Source organism: Corvus kubaryi, unplaced genomic scaffold, assembly GCF_017639235.1.
Source record: "Corvus kubaryi isolate FWS band 111438036 unplaced genomic scaffold, C.kubaryi_AGA036_p1.0 37361, whole genome shotgun sequence".
Lineage (NCBI taxonomy): Eukaryota > Metazoa > Chordata > Aves > Passeriformes > Corvidae > Corvus > Corvus kubaryi.
Window position 1 is genome coordinate 4168111 of NW_024581118.1, and position 17722 is coordinate 4185832.

Genomic DNA, 17722 nt, shown 5'->3' on the forward strand with positions numbered 1-17722 from the left:
ACAGCCACTCGTTCTCTGGAATGCTCCTGCTTTTCTGCTGCCTACCTGGTAAGTGCAAGCCGCTTGCTTTCGGGCTGCTGCACACTAGGAGCTTTTTGGTAGTGGTTTTCTGTCTTGTTCCATGGTGTTAGAAGTGCAGGTAACTTCTGTGCCAGTCAAGGAGAGTTCAGCTCCCACCTGGTGGTGTTGGCAAAGCTGCGGTTTCTTGATACATAAAGGGAGCGAGCAGTGACCTCAGGGTGGAGTAAAGCTCCCTGTTGGCACGGCACCCTCAACCCTGCTCTGCAGGAATCGCTGGTATTTAGGCTGTGCTGAAAACAAGCAAGCTGAACTCGTTGTGGGAGCGCTACGTAAAGCTGTTAGCTGGTACCAAACGCTGTAGGAAAAGGGTAAATAGTGCTTAAGTTGATGGGTTGATGTGGCAGTTCCTGTGTGAGCTGGCCAGAAGCTTAAGTGTCATGGTCAGTAGATTATCACATTGATCATGGTGAATGGCATCCCACAACACTTGGGAGCCATCCATGTGGGTGTCAGGCATTCTGATGGAACCAGGGTGTTGCAGACTGAATGGTAAGATACTTGCTTCTCTCTCATATTTAGTTCTCTGTCATGTGAACTGTTTTTATCAAAATCCTAGTTCTCTGTTACCCGTGTGATGATGTGTAGTCATCGAAGGACAAAAGATCCCAAACCAACCACCACCCAAACCCCAGCCCTCACTAACTTGTTCTTTCATTTGTTTGCTTGTTGGAGATGTCGTCCAAGTGAGTCTAAATAAGAAAAATCATTCCTGGGTGTTCCCCAGCTCTGGTTGAGCCTGGGTGCCCAAGGAAAAACAGTAGGTCCGGAAGTAATAGTAGAGACCAACACGAATGGTGGAAGCATGCCAACAAAACTGCCTTCATCAATTATTTTCACTAAATACAGCCCTTGTGAGGACATGAATTGTGCAAACAAATTGTGGCCTGCAAGGTGAGCAAGAAAAACTCTTGGGAGAAATGTCATCTTGTGAAGCCAGCATCGGAAATGAAGCACCCTTTACATTCTGCTTGTTAAATATATAGCTGGGTGTATTCATACTTCAGTACAAGATGTCTGTTGACATGAGGCATATGGTTCACAGTCTGGAAAGGCACTCCAGAGCGGCTGGCTCTGTAAATAACGTCTTGGCCCTAATTTGGAATTAAATTATCTTCATATTTTTGGAGTGGTCATTAATAGGTACTTAAAACTTGCCATCCTGCTAGCAGTGTAACTTAGCTGAATCCCTTGGCTATTCTGAGGATACTAAGGAAGTTGGACTGAGTACAAAAATGTAATTAAGTTGGTGTGGAAGTGGGAAAAAATACCCCTTGGTTGTTCATCAGTGAAGTTCTGAAAATCCCACAGTTCTGCCCAGCTGAATTACCTGTATTATTATATGCTAGAGAACTTCAAGGTTTGCTGTTTTTTCTCACTTCCACTTTGAGCCCTTCTGTCCCTATTTATCTTTCCAGGCTGTCAGCAGGCACAGCTTTCACTGCCCCTTGGTTCCTCTCTGCTCTAGAAATTGTTATTTAGGAAATTCTTTTTTTTCTGCTCCCCTCCTGAGTAACCTGGTTCAGGCCTCTGATCTCAGCTGGGCTGGAAAGGCTGGTGGTGCTCACTCTGGAACCGAGGGGAACAATCACCCGGCTAAGTGATAATATTGCATCAGTGTGCAGAGGTTGTCATCTGCAGCTGGGTAAGAGCTGTTGAGAGTGAGTGTAGAGATCAGTGACTGTGCAAAAATCACTTCATTAGGCAATCTGAAAGGATAAAACACTAGATGATAATGTGTATGTGTGGGCTGGCACTTCATCAGCAGGGTTTCTCTTTCCACAATAAATGAACTGGCTTGAAGAGACACTTGAGTGTCCATCCTTTTTTTTTTTTTTTTTGGATTAAAAAGGGCTTTCTGTGTACTTTGCCATGCTCCAATGGGGCTGTCCACATCTTACATGTGTCCACATCTTATATGTGTCCTTCTGCATAAACCTGTTACTGATTTACACTGCAACAGAGTGATTCTGCTCGCAGCATCTTCCTAGGATCATGTCACAGCACTACAGGCTGCTTTTGCTTAGGTAGCTTAAGCCAAAAAAGTTTCCCATGTTCCAAAATAACTGAATACTTCCATCATGATTTCCTGATACAGACTGAGTTACTCAGCCTTGTCCACTGGGATCCTCTTGAACTAGATCACAGCTTGGGTAGGAGGCTGCTATATTGTAATGCTGCTCCTCAAAGCAAAATTACTTTCATTATAGATAGGCATTTAAAATTATTTAATGAAGGAAACGGAGCCTTGTGCACATAGAATTGACATTTTTAGGTGTCTAGGAAACTTATTTTCTAGCTGGCTCCTTGTTCCATGCTGTGGCATTGAAAATAGGCTTGAAAAGTTAGTACTGCTTTGCATTTTTCTGGGGCAAAGTGCCTCAAATAAGTAGTACTGTTATTTCCTAATGGGCAGGTGTGAAGGTGAGCAGTTTTGCCTGACACATGACATTGATCCAGGAGTTGGAGAAACAAACATTCATTGTTTCTTATTCGCTCCTAAATTATCTGTAAGACATTTTAATAAGAATGACTTGGGTGTACAATACCTAAAGTATATTGCTGTGAGGACATCATCTACTGACTAAAGCAATATCCATCAATCAGTCTGTCAGCACCTGTCCCTAGTGCATGTAAGACCCATTTTTCCTCCCCTCGAAAGTGCCTCATGCAGAGAACATTAATACATTATGATTTATAATACCACCATGACTATGTGCTTACAAAGCATCTGCATCACAAGGCGTCTGTGCTCTATTACTTGCGTATGTTTTGAATTCTCATTTACTGAAAGTTCCTGCAGAAGACTCGGAGACTCATGCTTCTGGGTAGTTTCACTGATCAAGAAAGCTAATTTTTAAATCTGCAGGATGGCAAAGCTGCTTAGCCTCCCAGGTTTCAGACTCCTCACTGCAGGAGAGTGACATTTGTGACGACTGCAGAGTTCCGTCGGGGGCTGTAGCGCAGGAATTACCAGGGAGGGATGTGTACAAGTTTTAAGTGATTCGTTTTTATAAGATGCTCCAAAGCAGAGGGGCTTGGTGCAATTTCCAGGCTTGCAAACTCATCTGCTTTTAGAACTCGGGGGTGAGGGAGGTAAACACCGTGAGCAGGTTTTCTGATGTTCTCACCTGCTATGCTGTACAGCTCCTGGTGCTAATTTTGGAAAGCAGTATCTCAAGGCAGACATTAGCTGCTTGTTGCCCCTGCTTTTTGATTAGTTTTTTGGGGGTTTTTTATCACTACTTTGCTGATCCTTCCCACCTCTCTATGTTTTCGTATTTTCCATACTTCTGCTCTGGTCGATAGAGCAGTTTGTATCTGGATTTGCATTGGTTCAACAAACCCTCAGTGTAGGTAGGTCCCACAGCATGAAAATAAGTTAGTCCTGTTTTGAATAGCCTTCTCCTGCTGATTTGCATTTTATCTCACAATCTGGCTGTCCTGGAAAATTTGGGCAAGACTTTTTTTACGGTTTTTGGAAAGCTTTAGAGCACAAGACCTCCTTTAATACAAATTTAAGAAGCTATTCACAGGATAACTTCTGCTGTGACCAGCACTATATCACTCCTGCAGCTGTGGAGCTGTGTCTCTGGCTTTCTTGCACAGAAAAGGTTTAAAAATCAAAATCAATGCTCCAGAGGAGTCCAAAGATGTATTCGAAGGGATTGTTTGAAACTGAGTATTCAAAGGATGTAAGCAGAGAGGACATTTCTGATACCAGGGTTTCAAAGCATACAAACGTCAGCCAGAGCCCAGTGGCTGGGAGATGAGGCTTGATAAATTCAGTCTTGGAACTAAGGAGCAATTTGCTAAGCAGGAGTGGAGTTAACCACTGGAACAGCTTACAGGGGATGTGACAGGCTCTTTGTGTCTTTGCTGTGTATGGTGAGAACTGGATGTCCCTTTTCCTGGAAGACAGGTCTTTTGTTCAACCAGAAACAATTCAGTGAGTGGATGAAGTCACTGGGTGATGTTCTACAGGTGTTTCAAGTCAGGTTAGATGGATTTGGTGGTTTGTAGTGTCAGTGGCTCCTCTACATCTTATTTATCACTTTAAATTTCCAGGATTTCTAGTGGGACTGTGTTCATGACTTACTTTAGTAGAAGGACGTTTTAATTCTTGCCTTTGTTCTGATGTCTGTCTCCGCCTCCTGACGGACAGACACTTGCAGGCAGGTGACCTGCTTGAGAGTGTGACCTGTTAAACCACACAAAACCAAGATAAATAATAGGGATGTATTTATGCAGGTTTTCCCCCCTCTGTGGGTTTCCCCAGGAATGCTAATTCACAGGAGAAATCTGCTTATCAGAAACTTCACTGTCCTTTCAGTTCCTAGTTGCATCCTCCTGACTGAAGTCTTTGTCAGTTCTAGCTCAATTTTTTACAATTTTTTTAATGTTCCCATATTTTAAAATACTCCAATAAGCCAGTTTCATATTTGATATTTAATATACTTCCCCTGTTATCGTGAACATTTTAAAATATTGAAAGGGATTAATAAGGCTAAGTTATTAGACAAGATGAGGCAGCCAGGAAGGAAAACAGGATCTGCATGTGATTTGTACTCCTAGAAAGGATGCAAAATTGGTAAGCATTCATGGGAAATCAATACTCACAACTCTTGTTTTCTCTAGAACCTTTTATTTATGGAGCTGATAGTTAATCTTGCAAGTTTTTAATGGAAAGACACCCAGGTGATTGCAGGTACAGTATTTGATTAGGGAACTAAAAGAGAGGAGTTGAAATTTTTGTTTCATATTGGCCAACGAGATAGACCAAAATAACTATCTAATCCTTTCTCTAAAAGTTCTGTAATTCCATTCCTGTTGCAAGCAGATTTACGTCATCAGTTTGCACAGTTTTAAAGAAAAGGTTGTGGAAGTTGGACAAAATGTGATCCTCCCACACGCAGAGGGAAATCTGGTGGAACAGTTCATTTTGTAAAAAAAAAAAAAACCCAAACAAAAATTCAGCTCTTTTTGCATAGACGGGAAATCCACCTTTCTGTCAGAGGATTTGGTGGGATGTGGGGAGTGTTTCTGGGTTTTCATCCCTCTGCTCACACTGGGGTGGGGGTATGCACTTGTTCTGTGGGGCAGGAGGGACAGCTCTGCTCAGTCCAGCACGCTGCTCGGGTACCTCGCTCCTGAGCCGCCTGTCCCATGTCCCCTCACTAATTGTGAATTCTGGAGAGCATCTGCCCTGCTTGGCAGGTGTTTTATGAAAATATCTGTCCTGCACAAACAATACTTGCTACAGTTTATCTTGGTAATTGGAATTTTCCTCCCTGCTGGGACTTGATAGCTGGTTTTTTTTTTCCCCCTCTTCATTTGTTGGTTGGTATCAAATTTTTTGCTTTGCTGATCTAATGGCTTTTTGGTGTAGCTTGGGTTTTAGTCAGTGGTCAGCAAATGTCCTTGTTTGTAATAGGGATTGGCAAGTGTATAAATTATTTAAAATAAAGACAGGTTCTGAAACTGGTGAGCAAAAGGCGGCTGTCTCTTTAAAGAGCGCAGTTTGATCAGAGCATCAGCCCCATCCCCTGAGGACAAAGGCAATTTTGATTTGTGGGGCCCAGGAGTCCCTCACTTACCAGGATTCGTCACCGCTCGTGCATGTGTAAACCTGCAAAATGCTCTTTTGTGTGGAATAAATCTTGGGCTGTACGATTAAACGTGGCCCTTCATAAAGTCACGGCGGCGAGTCCCCACTGCAGAGCAAGCTCGCTGTCCAGACAGGGCAGAATTATTTCCCGTCTAGCTGGCTTTTTATTTTTTTCAGTAAATAAGCACCCATCAGTGTTGATGGCTCCTCGGAGCCCCCAAGAGCGCTGCTGCCTGCTCAGCTCTCCCGGCTGTGCCCCGTTGCCGTGGCGCTGAACCCGGGGGCTGCGGGCGCTCCCGGCGCTGAGGAAGAGGAGCAGTTCCCCCGTGCTGCTGCCCGGAGCAGCTCCCTGTCTCCCGAGTCCAGCAGATTCCATTATTGCCGATCGATGCCGCCGCCATGCGGGAGGAGGGGGGAGGGAGGGGTGGGAGCTTCCTATTCACGGATTGATCAACCTGCCCTGCATGAACAGATTCCTTGCAAGGAAGGCTGGGATGCTGGGATAATAGCTGGAGCAGGAAGGGGGTTGTAAACAGGGGAATGCAGGCTCGTCAGTAGTGGGGAGGGGATTGAAATTGCCTCTGAGCTTGCTGGTTTTTCTTCTGGCATAAAGCACAATACCTGAGCCTTCAAACAAAGCCAACACTGTGAGGAGTGGTAGGGCTGTATTGCACTTAGCCCATGAGCTATTGTGCTGACTTATTTGAGCTTCTTCAGCACTGATATATTTCTACTTTTTACTTAAGTTGATTCTGTCATTACCTGCTGCCTCTTCTGGATTTTGAGACCTCAGTTTCCCCTGCTCCCCTTTTTTGCCTTCTTTCTGTTGCTGCTTGGACTGAAACCTGACACAAAGGGACAAGTACAGATCCCAGTTGCTGCTCCCACCCATGCCTGCTGTGTCAGATGTAGGGTTGAGAGAACAGGGCAGGATCACGCTCTCATGTTTGTCAGTGTAGACAATAACTGGAGTACTGGAATCCCAAGACCATCAGCTCCTCCCCATCCTTCTTGCCCTGCTTCGTTCACTTACTGTGTTCTGTATGGAAAAGTTTTCTGGCTGGAGAATAAGTCTTCTTTCTCCTGGGCATGTGGCCGAATGGCTGGATAGCAGCACGGAAGATGAGAAAAGCCTTCTCTCGTTCCTTGGTACGGTAGGGTACAAACTGTATTTTTTGGGTTTTAACACTTTACTGGGAAGCCTTTACTACTTTGGTGCTTAATTTCTTCAGTCTTTCAGTTACCTGACCTTATTTCTTTTTAAGAGCCTTTAGGTGGTGTGCAGTGTTAATTAACCTTGGTTCCAGCCTGTTTGGAACAGTTACAAACACACTGGACAAAGGTTACCTTGTAGGTGGGCATGTGCCCTGCAGCACATGAACTAAACTGGACTAAGCAGTGTACTGCTCTGGTTTTCTTCCCTGTGCCGTTCGACGAGCTGGTCACTGGCTTCAGTCCACTTCATCTCATTCCTGTCAGCTTGCCTGACTCCTGAACTGTGTGGTGGTTGCAAGATAAATCAGGGGAGACTGCTCAAAGTTCCTCTTCTTGAGAGAAAAGTGTGGATGCGTTTAGAATAAAAATTCCCAAGTGGTGTCTTAACTCTGGGACTGCGTTTAGGGTGCACTGGTACCTCTTGGACGTTTGCAGTACATTGGGTCTTTTCCTGTGTCCATAACAATAATTCTTCCTGCTCAGGGACGAGAAGTGCTGAGGCTCGGAGCAGCCTTTCTGGGCCTTGGAGAGGAACAGGCAGGAGCTGTTGAGCTTCGGTGCGTTGGAGAGCCAGTGAGGCTATCCCAAAGGGGATTACATTTTAGAGAATGACTCTATTCACAGCCCTTCTACAGGCAGTAAAAAGATTGGTTTGGAAAGCTGTGGCTCAAGGCTGTTGTTTAATAATGAGGACAATAAATATTGATATCATACTAATGTGTGTTTAAGTCATAAGCCTCTAAACAAATTAGGCTGCAGGAACAAGTTACCATGCGTCAGCTGATCGGCGTTAATTGTCTGTGTGCAATCTCTGCAGCAAACACAAGGTAATTTGAATTAGCAGGGGCAGTCCAAGATCATTAGGAACTAACGAGGACATCAGCATCTCCAGGTCATGGGCAGTAGCTCCTTGTCTCTGCTTTTGTGTTGGCACAGTTGTCCGGGCAATTTGTTTGGCTGTGTGTGGAGTCAACCATTAAGGGAGGTTTTAGAGGCTGCTGCGTGAGGAGGTCAAAAAGGGGCAACTATCTCAAATTACGTACAGCCACGCACATCAGGCAGAGGATATGTTGAGCAGTTTAGGGACCTGCATCTCTTCGTTTCTGACTTGGTTTGCAGAGCTGGAGGATTTGTTCCTCTGCTTCAAAGCGAATGCATCAGTCTAAGAACAGCTGATGGTGTCCTCTCTCAATGCCGTGTACAGTTTCCTCCAAACTTTCAGGGAAAATAAATCATGGGAGTTTATATTTGAAACCCCAAAATTGTTCTCTCCCGTGGTATCTGTGCCCTTTCTTCCAGCCTCCTCTAGTATTCATCTTCTTCACTTGTTAGGTCTTTTCTTTCAGACTGTAAAGTCGTTCAGGAATCAATGACTTAAGTATCTTTTAAGTGACTTAGTGTGTCATTTAGGTTGCTTGCTATGCACCTTCTATACTGGGCACTAATTCAATTACACCTTTTTATTATGCCAGCACAATGCAAGTGTCTAACACCAACAGAATTGCCTGTCTGTAAATTAAAAATCTTTTATGGTTACCTGGATCATCTTCCAAGACTTACCTGATCGACTCAATCCCTAGTAAAGCACAGTATCTTCTTTTCAAACCCCTGCTAATGGACTGGGAGAGTTTTTGATCGTAGTTTGTATCTAGCAGTTGTTTGATGCTGGAGTTCTACAGCCAGTGAGCTGTGCAGGGTTCCCTTTGTATTTCCCTTTCCAGGCTTGGCAGCTTTTGTGCACTTCAGTGTCCTGAAACTTGGTTGCATTCGCTCTGATGTATCTTCTTGTGATTTTTTTCCCTGTCTGGTTGCCTTGATAAATGTGGAAAAGCTATCTCTGCGAATTTCCATTTTTTCCTCTAAGTTATACCTTGCAGGATTTGCATAATGTATTTAAGTCAGAACACAAACTTGGACTTCAAGACTAAAAACAGATTAGGGGAGTTTGAGTTTGCTTTTACCTTAGGCTTCTTGTACAGGCATTTAATGAAATTTTTATGACAGTCTGTGAATTGGGCCTAAGTCTGAATCCTCCCTAAGTGAGCAAAATGAGAGAGAATGCTTACTGCAATATAAAACATTAACACTTCTATTTATTTTGATATGAGGCTCCCTATTTCACTAGGTAGTACCCATCTGAAAAATGCTGTTCAGGGAACTTCTTCCTCTTCTTGTTCTTTCTCCTATACCTGCAAACAGTTCCTACCTGGCGTGGCTGTCCCGCAAAGCTGGGAGGTTTGTTTAGTGTCTGCTTCTCCCACCTGCAGGGAAAGCTCTTCACAGTGAAAATACAAATTTCCACCACAGCAAGGCTTTCAAGTGGCCACAGCACCCAGCAATAGGAAATTTAGGTCAACCCCCAGAGGCCTGTGGTGACCAGAGGTTGCTGAGGCTACACCACTGTGGCAGAGAGGGTTCCCTTCAAAGGAGGGCAACCCTCACCACTACTCCCAGTAGTAAGTGGCACCTGGCTTGCACAAACCTGCCTCGTGGCCTACAGAACGAGCTTTGGTGTTGCTGAGGGTAGAGAGTGGTGCAACAGGATGGGAGAGGAGACCTGCCTGCATTGTATCCCTGGGCAGTTCCCTTCTCAGAGGCATCTGCCACTGCAGGGTAAGTGGCTCAGCTAATTTGGAACTGACTGTTGCTATTTAGTGTGTAAATACTCGTTTGGGTAAATACTTATTTACATAAATATTACTGCCTATCACCAAGATGTCAGGTGGTAACAGTGACCTGTTGGGATGTTTACAACTCATTTGTTTGGTGGTATAGTGGAAGGTGTCCCTGCCTGGATGATCTTTAAGGCCCATTCCCTCTCAAACCATTGTAAGGTTCTGCAATTCTGCAAATTACTTGTTGAAGGTTGAAACGGGGAATATCTGTCAGGTGGGGTCTTTTTTTCCCTTTTGCCTTTTTTTTTCCTCCCAGAAAGAGAAGGGTTTCAGATCGTTTCGATGGATAAACAATGTGATTTATCTGTAGCCTTGGTCCCTGAGAGTGAGCAATGCAGAAAGCAGTTGTAATTTAATACTAAGCTGATGAGAGGTGCATTGATTTTTACCGCAGGTGAAGATTATGCAAGAGTAGCCCGAAGCATTACTAGTGGAGCAGGGGAGGGAACTGTCTAATTTTTTGCCTGGTGGTGACAGTATAGATTTCTTTCACAAGACTCAGCAAAAATACTGTTCTACAGGCGCCATAGAAAGTTGCTTCAGCTTTTGATTTCCAGTTAACATATCCCAACAATTTTGCTATATCTGGGTCTTCCTTTTCCTAGGGACTAAGCGTGTCTATTTGCTCTTGTTTTTCAGAAGGAGAAGGGAGGGGAAGGTAGTTTTTATTTTTTGTTCACTGCAGGCCGCACCTAGTGAATATTTCATTTTCCCTCTCCCATTTGGTACACTTCTGTGATGGTGTGAGAAAAAAAGAAACTCATTCTACTGATGAAATGTCAACATTTTATTTGCAGAAAACTTGGATTGCTGCTGGGTGGATGTTGGGGGTGAGAGGGAAGGCAAGGGGAGCCCGGCACGTTCCTTGTGGTAGCTTTTCAACTCCATTCAGTTGAAAGTTAAGCTCTTTCCCGAACTGCCGCTCCTGCGGAACGTGTGGTGGGATATAGTGGGGAATTTGGGCTGGTGTTTTCATTTATGACTCAGCAAAGTTAACAGACTGTTTTAAATTACCGGAGCGGCTTTGATGTGATTTCCTGCGCGTGAGAAGCGGAGGAAGCCAAACCTGTGACGTTACTCGTTACTATTCAGTGTAACATAAAAGGTGCTCTCTCTAGCCCTGTTCCAATGGAATATATCACTCCCATTTGCCTTCATGGCATGGACATGGGAATGGCAGGGAATGGCAGAGGCAGTTCTTTAAATCCCACCTGACGCAGCTCTCCGGGCAGAGCGGCACTTGCAGGTGCTGCAGAAAATAAAGTTTCCCTTCATCCAGGCCAGGCAGGCAGCCGGTGGCATCAAAGTGCATCGTCAGGTAAAACCGGCGGCGCCGCAAAGGCTCCTGAGCTGGTGGGACTGACTCAAAACCCTCGGCCCTGGCCCTGCTCCAAGTGCTTTGCTCTCCAAAGGTGCCCCGATGGGGACTTACCCTCCCGCTCTGGAGCAGGTGATGCTGTAGCAGAACGCGGCCGGTGCTGCTCCAGAGGAGGGCTCTCCCCACAGGGGCATCTCAGTCGCGGCTCCCGCGGGCTCTGGCGGGCCGGGATGTGCTCGCTCGGTGCCAGCAGGGCTCGGGCATCGCCCTCCCGGCCGGCTGTGCCCTGCCCGTCCCCCAGGGGCACACAGCGCGCTGTGTTGGGCTCTGGCTGCCCGCTTCACGAGGCTGCTCTCCCTCCCAGCTGCCCTTTCCTCAGGCAGGCTGAGGGGCTCCGTGTCAGCAGTTTGCTTTTTTAAAAAGATAAATATCTACCGAGTGAGACACTAATACTGCAGGGTCCAGATTGCTTCGCCTCTCCTCCGCTATGCTCCATTTTGTCGGTCTCCAAGCATCCATGGGAGAGACGTATTATAACTCTGCTGAAATCAAAATCCGGTATGCAAAGACATCACAAGTAATGTTATCCCTGAAGAAGGCTTCTCTCCTTTTTTTTCCTCCGGCTCTTTGGAGGAAAACGCCGCTCTCGTGGCACCAGCTGGCTGTCTCTCTCCATAAACCTTGTTTTTTGCTGCTGTGAATCAGGATATGGAGGGGAAATTTCGGTAGCGGAGGGAAGCCGGCAGTTGGGCGTCTGTTAATAGCCTGAAAGTAACTAATGAGGATGTGCAGCCGGAGCGATTGATTGAGGAGCTGCAGTCCTGTGTGCTGCTGCTGCGCTCGCTGGCTCCCGGGGAAGGGAGGGCGGACGGAGACACCCGGATCCCCTCCGCTGGAAGTCACGGATCCCCAGGGCCAGGCGGCCAGCGATGGAAGTTTAAGCGGCATCTGGCTCTTGAAAGGAGAACGGCAGGAGTCAAAATGTCACTGCCTGGAGTCACGGCTTGCTCCTTTTCTCTAAGACTCAGAAGATAACAATGGACTTTCTGCTAGGAAGTGATTTTTTCCCTCCCAGTGTTGGGGGGTGCTTCGTGAAGCTGGATTCCTTAAAGTCTGGCAATTGAGCTGGAGATGGGCAGCACTTGTGATAAAGGTATCTGGATGCATACATATGCATATCTAGCTCTATATAAAGATGCATATATGTGTGTTTGTGGAGAGATTTTCAATGCTGTCTGTACTTCATTATGCTGTTATTCCAGTATTTGTACTAGTCAAAGACATCAGTACAGCTTTTATGAGTATTTGTGCTCATCAGATCAGTCTGCATGGATTTAAGATGCCAAAGTCGTGTCTTAGTAAGGTCATACTGCCAGAATGAGGAGAAGGTGACCTATTTTTTTTTTTATCTGCAGAGATATATATGTCATATTACCCGGGCACTTATAAGTCTTCTGCTGGTTGCATGCTCTGAGCAAGTAGTGTGATCATACACGACCGAACTTTGACCTTTGCCGAATTACGTTCAGCTGGGAGTAAAACTGAGCTTCCCTGGGTCTTGATTGTAGTTATCTGTTAATTACTGCACTGCTTACGTAAAAAAAATTAAATTTGAATTAAAAATAGATTTAAGTTTTCTGAATACTGTCTCTCAAACAGTAACAGAATATTAAGTATGTCTGGGTGTTGATCTTTACCAGCACTTTTTATTTTAAACTCCCACAGTCAAGTCAGATTCACAACCTTGAATCTGCCGGTGAAAATGCCATTGCAGGTTAATAAGTGAATAAGAGATAGGTAAATAGGTGGGTTAATTCAGCAGTTTAGTAATGCACTTGAAACTTGCCTGAGGCTTCTGTCTTACAGAGCACAAAACCTGACTATTCCCCACCCCTGGGCACCCATTCACCACCTTCTTCTTCTCTTCCTCAGAGGTCCCAGCAGAGAGATCTCCTCGCAGACGGAGCATCTCGGGGACCAGCACCTCTGAGAAACCCAACTCCATGGATGTTCCGAACACTTCTCCTTTCAGAGTGCCAGTAAGTGTGCCTGCCCTGCAAAGGGCCATTTGTCTCATCGGATGGGAGGAGGAGATTAAAATATCACAGTGTACAGCCAGGCTGGGGCAGCCTGTGGGGAAGAGGAATATTTGGTTCATATTTCCAGCGGACCAAGAGGTTTTGCTATCAAGTGTCATATATTATCAGTAAGATGCCTGGTAGATCCCTAACTTGCTCCTTTTTGTTGCCTTGATCTAAAGTTGCAGATAGAGAAACATCAGTGTTAATGTGGACAGCGACCTATATAAATACTTTTGAAGTCGCCTCCGGGGATTGCATTCCATATTCAATCTTGACAAGGAAACAAGTTCCTTTAGGTCGATGGTAGCATGTTATTTTTTCCTCTTGCCAGTGAAGTACATGGAAAATTGAAATGGTTTTGTAGTTTATTCAGTTTATGAGATTTCTGCAGGTGTGTTAATTCCGCTTTAGCTCTTTGGGTTTTCTCCTGAGTTTGGTTGGCTGTGAGTCTGTGTGAGAATGGTTCAGCTGCAGCCTGGATTTTGCTTGGGTCGGTCTTTGGTCGGTGTATCCAGGAGCACAAAGGCATTTCTCTTATTAGACTGAGGACTTCAAGTTAAAATGAGGTGCTCAGTAATTTTTAACAATATTTGTTCATGTTTTAAAATATCTAACTTGAATATTGCAAATGTTTTCATGCCCTTCTTTACTTTTGGCAAGTAATCTGCCTACTTTGAAATAAATCTTGCATCGTGTCATTTTAAAAATAAAATTTAAAAACAGCCAAAAGATTTAATGAGAGTTACTTAAATTATTCAAGGACTAAGGTTGGTCAGAGTGTGTAGAATTCATGGTGTTTAAAGCAACCTGTGAACCTGTGGTGTGTTGGAATGGAGAAGGGGACCGAGGAAGCAGTGAGTACGCTGGGTATCCTTACTTGGTCCCTTTTCAGCGTCATAGAATAACACAGACTGGAAGGGACTAGGCAATCTCCGGAGGTGCTTTCCCACCTCAGCTGTTCTGTGTTCCATGAGCAATCCTCTGTCACTTCAGAGATCTGTTCTCTGGATGGTACTTGGGGAAAAAAGGGCCTTGTTCTAGTTGTATGTGAAGTTGATACAGGAATATTCTGTTATGTCAAGTTCTGAGATTTTGATACTGAGCCCACAATCCGCAGAGTTGCAGGAAGATTTCTGAACTCTGAGAGCCTTCAAAGGTTTTATCCATGTCTTCATTTAGAAGAAATTCTCTGTTTTCTTTGCCTTTATCTATAAGAAATAGCCCAGGCCTTTAGATGTGTACGTGCATTGTAGTAGCCTTTGTCTAACAACTGCAAGCTGTGGATCAGAAGTGTTTGATGACTATCTGTATTGTTTATTTTATATGCCTCCTTTTTTCCTCATTTTTGTACCATTCCTTTTAATGATGATCCTGTCTTTTAAGTAGTGTTTTAATGGTTCTCTAGTTCTTCTCTAAGAGTTCTCTAACACTTAGCTCCTGCTCCCTTTCAAAACAAGAGCCTTGCAGAATGTTTCTCGTTTCCCCTGGTTGGTGTGTTGGGCTTTCAGGACTCTGGCAGATAGGCTCAGGAAGCACTACCTGGCTGCTTTTCTTGGGCATAAACCAGCAGAGAGCTAGAAGCTATTTGTGCCACGTGGAGCTGGGTTCTGCTGCTTTGTCTGCCTGACCACCTGTGCAGCCAGGAGCATAATGCACCCTCCTGTCCTCCTCATGGGGACAAGGCTTCTGGCTTTGGAGGTTTTGTTCTGAGTAACCCATTTATACCCTGTTACTCCTAAGTGGAGGCTGAGGTCACCCTGGTTTAAATCATGGTAGCTTGTGATCTTTTTAAAAGAGCGAGCTGCTATTAGAAGTCAGCTTGCTTAACAATGCAGGTGAGCTCAAGCCAAAACTGCTGAAACCAAGCACGCCGGTAACTTGGTAGATTGGCACACATCTAACAGGTGGCTGAGAAGATGGGGAGGAATCATGTTCCTGCCTCTTTTGACTGATAATAAGAATTTCCCAGCTCTCAGAAGGAGGAAAGGTGACTTGGGTGCCTCGTGAAAGTCGCAGCCTTGGATCACTGATCTGAGAAGAGCTTCAAGTGAAGGATGCTAAAGGTGCCTGTAATGGCTTCAAATTTGTGTCTGTGAGGTTGTGTCTATTTGACAAGCATTTATTCTACGTATAAAGGAGATTATAAGGGATAGAAGGGAACTTGGTTTTTTGTTTTTTCAGGCTTTGTTACCCACAGTGCAGGTCGCAGGGCTACAGGCAGCTGCAGCATAGTGCTGTCTCAGTTATTCTTCCCGTGGCCGTGACTCTGTGCCATACCTCATCTACTCACTGCTTGGATTTCTAGCAGAAAGCAGCTTAAAGCAGGGGACAGCTTAACCTTCTTCCATCCTGATGGAAAATTATGCTGAGACTTTCATAGTAAGTTGCTTTTACAGCTTTTTGTCTCTCAGAACAGCTATTTAAAAGCTGTCTTCTCCATAGGACAGTAGCTTCCAGCATGTTCTGTGCAGGTTTTTTCCTTTCAAGCACAGGCAGTGGTACTCCCTCAGAACAAGGCATCTGGTTTTTAATACTGCTAATTGGCATTGCTTTAGCATCTGGAATTTTGATTCATAACAGCATAATTGCCTTTAAGCAAATATTTCCTTGACAATACATTTTTTAAGTAGTCTCTTCAGTGGCAGTGGTCAATGACGGATTTATTTTTAAGGGCTGATGTGTAAAGTTCAGGAAATTTGCCTTTCTACCTCCTGCATGGGCACTGGAGGAAAAGATGTATGTTTAAATTTGCTAGTGTGTGAAAAGCAGAACTTCAGTAGTTATACTCTTTCCCAGGATGTGCCACTGCATGGAGTGTTTGTGAGGGTGGGGAGGCCCCGGCACAGGGTGCCCAGAAAAGCTGTGGGTGCCCCATCCCTGGAAGCGTTCAAAGCTGGGTTGGACGGGGCTTGGAGCAAGCTGGGAGAGTGGAAGGTGTCCCTGCCCATGGCATGGAATGAGGTGATCTTAAAGGTCCCTCCCAACCCAAACCATTCTGTGATTCCATGATTCATTCTGGTCATCTCCCACCAAGGGGAGTAAAGGGGATTCTGCTAAGGCTGACACTGCACAGCCCATGCAGAAAGAAGTGTGCATACAGAGAGAAGAGCTCTTGGTGCCTGTCCTTTCTTTTTCTTCCCCGTTGCCCCAAATTTTCTTGTCTGCACTCAAAACATTAGTCTCCATCTGGGTTCAGCTGTGTACTCTGATGTTTGACCATTTCCAGGCATGTAGAAAATAATATTGAGAGAGAAGGGAAGGGCACAGAAGGTGGGGAAATGGAGATGAAGAAATGTGTCTTCTCACATATAGACAGATGTGTGCTGCTTATCCATACGTATATAGGAAAAGTCATGTTTTTCATAATGGCTATTATTTGCCTGAACAAATAGGGAGGCAGAGGGAGCTGGCTCCAAGTAGACACTGTGACGCATAGGTGGGCGAGAAACCAGCTTTTCCCTTCCCACACACACCATGTCCTGGCAGCGCCTCGGCCTCTGTGCATCCCGTTCCCTGCTGTGGCCCTGTGGAGCCCCGGTGGCACTGCTGCAGCCTGACACATTTCCTCATTGCTCTGCCCTTGGAACTGAGGGGCCAGGGTAGATGTGGGGCTGTCCACACCCACAGACCTCCTGCAGCAGCAGGATGGAGAGGAATCTCTAAACCACCCTTCAGACTCTTCACTGCGCTCTCCAGTTTTGGCTCAGAGTTGTTATTATAAATAATATGATTCATCCGTGTCTGCTGGCTAATGGGGAAAGAAAGATGAGAAAGAGGCGAAGAAACAAGTGCAAATGAGACAGGAAAGGCAGAGCACAATCTTTGAAGTAAATAAAAGGATTTTTATAGGAACCCTGATGTAGGATGCTTGCAGATTGCCTTCCTTGGTTTGTTCCTGGCCAATTCTGGTATAATTGGATCTATAGAAGTGCTGTCTGCCTCTTTGCTCTTTAAGAGTACTGCTAAATGGAACAGAAGACAATGCAGCCAGCCCGAGTGAAGGTCAAAGCTTGATGAGATCTCGTGGCTGCCCAGCCTCATCTTTTATGCAGTCAGCAGGATTGTTGCTTCTCCAGAGCACTGCTCCGCTCCCGCCGCGCTGCCAGGGCAGGACAAGTCCGAGCTGTGCTGCCCGTGTGACCCTGTGGCACACAAATACGTATTTTTAATTCTGCATTGGCACCAATGCAGAGATGGAATTGTTGATTTGCATTAGTGTGAGGCACCACAGCATCCTCCATGAAAAACTGGCTGTGCTCCAATCTGTCCCCTCAATACGAGATTTACATTTTTCCTTCCACTTTCAACTCTTTTCTTCCTGTGACATGTTTGTTTGGATCTGCTCTAGTTTTTATCACTTGCCTGTGCTGGGATGGCTTAGATATGCTGGCTGTTCCATGAATTCTGTGCCAGAAAGCAGAAACGGGTGAGTGGCTGTCTCCAGGATGCTCACCACGCTTTCATCCATATCTTTATTCTGGGATAGTGCTGTTCATAGGCTCTATAACCTTCACAGTGTCCTGCTGCCACAGCAGATTTGTTCATCACATCAAACTTCAGTGTTGAGTCAGATGATGGGGATATCCAGGCTCTGACACTCTCTGGTGGACCTCAACAGCAGGAACATTGTTCTCATGTTTGGTGTAAACCTGACTTTATCCAATTCCCTTTATTCCTTAGTTAATGTAGGGGAGCTGTGAATGTACATAGCTTCAAATACTGCTCACATTCTAGTTGTCCTTGGCTC

At 45.2% G+C, this 17722-nt stretch overlaps 1 protein-coding gene across 14 annotated transcripts in view; it reads left to right on the forward strand.

Moving 5' to 3' along the window:
• RASAL2 (RAS protein activator like 2) overlaps positions 1-17722 on the forward strand; it is a 165133-nt gene that overhangs the window by 102867 nt on the left and 44544 nt on the right. For 12 of the 14 annotated variants that reach the window (XM_042033785.1, XM_042033786.1, XM_042033787.1 and 9 more), the window contains one exon: positions 12827-12933. The exons of 1 other annotated variant lie outside the window; for it this stretch is intronic. In XM_042033785.1, the coding sequence (XP_041889719.1) occupies positions 12827-12933 (107 nt within the window). Of the gene's footprint in view, positions 1-11282; positions 12048-12826; positions 12934-17722 lie in introns of those variants that run through there. One more of the 14 variants, XM_042033790.1, reaches the window with a different exon arrangement.